Source organism: Microtus ochrogaster, chromosome 15 (genome assembly GCF_000317375.1).
Source record: "Microtus ochrogaster isolate Prairie Vole_2 chromosome 15, MicOch1.0, whole genome shotgun sequence".
Classification (NCBI taxonomy): Eukaryota; Metazoa; Chordata; class Mammalia; order Rodentia; family Cricetidae; genus Microtus; species Microtus ochrogaster.
The window spans coordinates 2,633,450-2,638,493 of NC_022017.1; the positions used below are offsets into that span (position 1 = coordinate 2,633,450).

Here is a 5,044-nt window from a genome sequence, read left to right on the forward strand (position 1 = left end):
CCATATCCCAGGGAAGGCTGGGGCTCCTGACGGGCTCCTCCATATCCCAGGGAAGGCTGGGGCTCCTGACGGGCTCCTCCATATCCCAGGGAAGGTTGGGACTCCTGACGGGCTCCTACACACCCCAGGGAAGGCTGGGAGGATTTTCCTGCCCTGTCTCCTTCTCTTTGTACTCTGTCCTAGAAACCCCTTCCTCAGGAAAGCCTGATCTCCTCCCCTATTTTGTTCCCCTTGTAAAGTCTAGAACCATTATAGGGTTTCCCCCAAAGCTACAAGACTGAGAATAGCACACTTCCCTGGGGCCAGGTGAAGGTCCTCACTGCCAGATACATTCCAGGAAGTGGAGCAGGACAGAATAGCGCCCCCTCCCCGCCGCCATTAGCACATGCATATAGGAATAGAGTAGGACCCAGGTACCTCAGAACTCAAGGGGAATGCCACCTCCTGTCTCTCAGTGCTCCAGTCTGGAGATGGCCATTGCTGATGCTGAGCAGAGAGGAGACTGTGCCCTCAAGGATGCCCGGGCCAAGCTGGATGAGTTGGAGGGTGCCCTGCACCAGGCCAAGGAGGAGCTGGCTCGGATGATGCGCGAGTACCAGGAGCTGATGAGTGTGAAGTTGGCACTGGACATTGAGATCGCCACCTACCGCAAGCTGCTGGAGGGCGAGGAGTGCAGGTAGGTAGGGGTGCTGGAGGGTGAGGAGTGCAGGTAGGGGTGATGGAGGGCGAAGCGTGCTGGTAGGGGTGCTGGAGAGCGAGGAGTGCAGGTAGGGGTGCTGGAGGGCAAGGAGTGCAGGTAGGGGTGCTGGAGGGCAAGGAGTGCTGGTGGTAACAGAGGCACTCAGAGAACCCTTACAGCCCTCATCCCAATCCGGTTTCCTAGACCGCTGGATGTGGACACAGGAGGGGCTGTAGATGGATGCTTTTCAATTCAACCACAAACAAGTCCCAGAGCGATTTCCATCCACACAGTGTGACAGCAATGTCCTTTAAATTCCCCTTCAGCTCCTCAGAGTGTTTCAGTTTAATGTTGCCGGCTTCAAGGCCTCCCTCGGCGGCCCTTATAAATCCCTTGTGTTCACGGTGGGTCCTAAGTTCAGCCTCTCAGCAGATAGCACCATCTCGCTCCCTCCTCCAACTAACTTGCTTTATTTTTCACTGTATTTATTTTTTAGAGGCATTTATTTTCTTATTTGGTTATATAATTCTAATTTTGTCCATTGTGACATAAAACTTTCTTTTGAGAGAAATGCATTTTTTTTCTATAAAAGGCAGCCAGCTAAAAATACTCAATTGATAACAATGTGGACTGCACAAAAGTCCAGTCCAGTTAGGGGGACACAGGACATTGACTTTTGGAAATCCTGGGACTAAAGCCACACGGGAGTTTCATTCATTGCTACTTTATAAAGTCTGTATTCATGTATTCTACTTACTCAGGCCTCAGCTACCCAGTAGTCAAGCAATGGGCTCAAGAAAAACTCACGCCCCCAAAGTGGTGTTAGCATGGGACCCCCAAGACTATAGCCCTCATAAGTCTGAAGTGGGGAAGGTAGACTGGGGAGGGCAGAAGGGCAGGAGGGACTCCGAGGTTCAAGTCTTGAGACAGAGGTTGTTAACACTTTCTGACCGCCTAGTGGCTGGCAGGGTTGGTGGAGGTGGAGCCCGCCAGCTGGTGGCTCTGGCCCATGTCCAGTGAATGGGAGCTCATCTCAGGATTCTAATTGTGATGGAGACTCTCTGTGTTTTCTCTGTACAGGATGTCTGGGGAACACACCAGTGCCGTGAGCATCTGTGAGTATTTCAAGTCTCTGAGGGCATGGTTCCAGGTAGGCAGCAAGCAAAAAGTGAACAAGTGGATGCTTGCTACCATGGCCACTTGAGAGCATCTTGGGCTCCACCTCCAGCCTCCACCACTCTGAGCTACTGCTTGACCAGGAGAGATAGCTTTTCACAACCCTGCTTAGCACAATCACCGCTTCCCCCAGAAATGTTGTCTGTGATGGGATAAAACTCTGTAGCTACCTCCCCTCTCCTGCTCCCCTCTCCTGCTCCCCTCTCCCGCTCCCCTCTCCCGCTCCCCTCTCCTCCCTCTCCCGCTCCCCTCTCCTGCTCCCCTCTCCCCTCTCCTGCTCCCCTCTCCTGCTCCCCTCTCCCGCTCCCCTCTCCCGCTCCCCTCTCCTGCCTACCCTCTCCTGTTACCCACACCCACACTGTTAAGCATGAGGGGAAACTAAGTCCAGAGTCTCCTGCTCCCCTCTCCTGCTCCCCTCTCCTGCTCCCCTCTCCCGCTCCCCTCTCCTGCTCCCCTCTCCTGCTCCCCTCTCCCGCTCCCCTCTCCTGCTCCCCTCTCCTGCCTACCCTCTCCTGTTACCCACACCCACACTGTTAAGCATGAGGGGAAACTAAGTCCAGAGTCACCTGTCCACTCCTATGCAGTCACGCAGCACAGAGTAGCGCTATCCCTGGCCCAGCAAGGCTCCGTCACTCTATTGATAAGGGGCCACAGCACAAGCACCCTAACTCAAGCCACTGGAAGTACAGTGGAAGACTTTAAGCTTGCCTTCTCAGATTAATGCAAGAACATGGCTCGTGCTTGGGCATCCCCTGTCCTTTTGGGGCAACTTTGTTATTTCTTGTTCATCCAAGAAAGAGCAGGTGCCTGACTGGGGATTCTGTACCCTCTGGGCTGTTTTCCCCAGAGCTTGGTTTGTTCAGGATTGAGTATGTGTCACCAAACATAAACTTGGGGTACACGTAAGGGCTTTAGTTACGAAGGAGATCTTTGAGCTGGGCGGGCTGGAAGCTGGAAGGGACTTTGGGCAGCTTCTGTCCTGCAATGCCCACAGATCCCTTTTTTCCCATTCTTTTTACAGCAGTTATCAGCAGCTCCACTCCTGGGGCCGTCGGTTCAGGGGCCAGTTTTGGATTCAGTAGCACTGGCAACTATGGCTTCCGGACCAGCTCTGTCGGTGGGGGCTACAGCATACTGTCTGGGGGCTGTGTCACTGGTGGTGGGAATTGCAGCTCCCGTGGAGAGACCAAGGCCAGACTGGGTAGTACAAGTGAATTTAAGGATGTTTCAGGGAAGAACTTGGCTTTGGGCTCACCTACAAAGAAAACCATGAGATAAGCCAACAGTCAATCCCTGCATCTGCCCAGCCTTGTTTTCTCTGTATTCTCTTCTGGGACACCTTCTGTTCTATTCACCATCACTCAGTTCTTGCTTTTCTTTGTTACCAACATTGCCTTCTCCTCTCCAGTCACCCCGCTTAGTCTTTATTAACCAGCATCAGGATTTGAGGAAGTTACTCGTGCATCTTTCTGCCCCAGTGCAAAGAAACCACTTCTCTTAGCCTTCCATACCTCCATGAGGCCCTGATCCCTCTGCCTGCATGCCCCCTTGCAGATGAAGGTTCTCTAGGCTGACAATCTGGGCACACGAGACTTGGAATGTGCTGATGGATGTCCTGCAAGAACCAGCCCAGCCTAGAGCAACACCTAGCCATAGTTGCATCTGGCATGATCTCTGTATGTTTTAGGCCCAGGGGTCCCTTATTTAGGCCCCAGATCCCTGTTCCTGTGTTCCACTAATAAACTTATAAAACTCCTGTATGGCCACATTGCCTCTTTCCTGAAGACATCCTCATTTCAGACCACCTCCCTTCTGTATGCGGAGCGCTCACTGAATGAAAACCTCTGGCCTCTGAGCTTCCTCCATTTCACAGAATCCTAAGTATTGTTCGGTCTGCATGAATTAGACCCTGCACAGGCTGGGTCCCCATGAACCTGCATGGACCCCAACACCTGCACTGATACCCAGCATTGTTCATGCCCCACAGGTGTGTCTTCTGAGCCCTCCTTTCCTCAGGCAACAGTCAGGTATACAATGTTTAGCAGCATACAGACTCACAGGAGGAGTCAAATGTCTGGAAGCAGGACTTAAAGTTGTTTAAGAGGCATGGGAAGCCAATTCTGGAACGCCTAAGACTTGATGTTTTCTGATTAAAAACCCCAAAGATAGATTCGTCTTTGAAGAAATGACGCAGGTCCTGGTGGTCCTTAGAAAATATGGGTGTGTGTGTGTGGTGTGCGTGTGTTTATGCTTAAGTAAATGGTCATCTCAATAATACGTGTATGGTGATATTTTGCTTGTACTGTAGCTTTCCTGAAGATCAGACTGTGGAGATAACCACACTAGTTAGCCATAGAGGCTAGGCAGACTTTTAATCCCAGCACTTGGGAGACAGAGGCAGAGGGAGCTCTGTGAGTTCAAGGCCACTAACATAGAAACGGAGTCAAGCAGTGGTGGCTCACACTTTTAATCCTAGTACTTGGGAGTCACAGGCCTTTTCTCCCAGTACTAGGGAGGTAAAGACAGGAAGGGTATGGCTGGGTGGAGAGAGGAATGTAAAGCAGGAGGAGACAGGAGCTCAAGGCATTCAGTCTGAGGATTCACAGAGACCGGACCCTGCCCCCTTGGTTCTGAGAATCCAGTAGAGGTGAGGACTAGTGGCTGGCTGCTCTGCTTCTCTGACCTTCCAGCATTAACTCCTATCTCTGACTCTGGGTTTTTATTATGAAGACCAATTAGAATTCACACTGTACACATGTCACTTTGTTTACAGATCACTGTGTGCTCAGAGATGTCTCCCAGTCCTCAGGGAGCAGTAATATTGTCAGATGAAACAGAATGCAAATGCAAGTACAGGACTGGTGACATTCAGGTGGGGCTCATGGTGGCATCAGAACAGGAGCCCTGTAGGTTCAGGTGTCTTAGGATTTCTATTGCTGTGAAGAGACACCATGGACACAGCAACTCTAATAAAAAACATTTAATTGGGGTGGCTTCTTACAGTTTCAGAGGTTCAGTCCATTATCATGATGATGGGGAGCATGGTGGTGTGCAGGCAGACGTGCTGGAGCTGAGACTGCTACATGATGACCAGGAGGCAGCGAGAAGCCACCTGTCACACAGAGGAAAGCTTGAGCAGAAGCCCGCCCCCACACTGACACACTTCCTCCACAAGGCCACTCCGTCTAA

General features: G+C 51.6%; 1 protein-coding gene across 1 annotated transcript in view; it reads left to right on the forward strand.

Annotated features, from left to right (window-relative positions):
- LOC101998597 (keratin, type II cytoskeletal 73) overlaps positions 1-3,583 on the forward strand; it is a 9,286-nt gene extending 5,703 nt beyond the window's left edge. The window contains exons 7-9 of the mRNA XM_005353842.3: positions 456-676; positions 1,760-1,794; positions 2,877-3,583. Coding sequence (XP_005353899.2) covers positions 456-676; positions 1,760-1,794; positions 2,877-3,133 — 513 coding nt within the window. The 3' untranslated portion in view covers positions 3,134-3,583. The remainder of the gene's footprint in view (positions 1-455; positions 677-1,759; positions 1,795-2,876) is intronic.
- Positions 3,584-5,044: the final 1,461 nt, after the last annotated feature.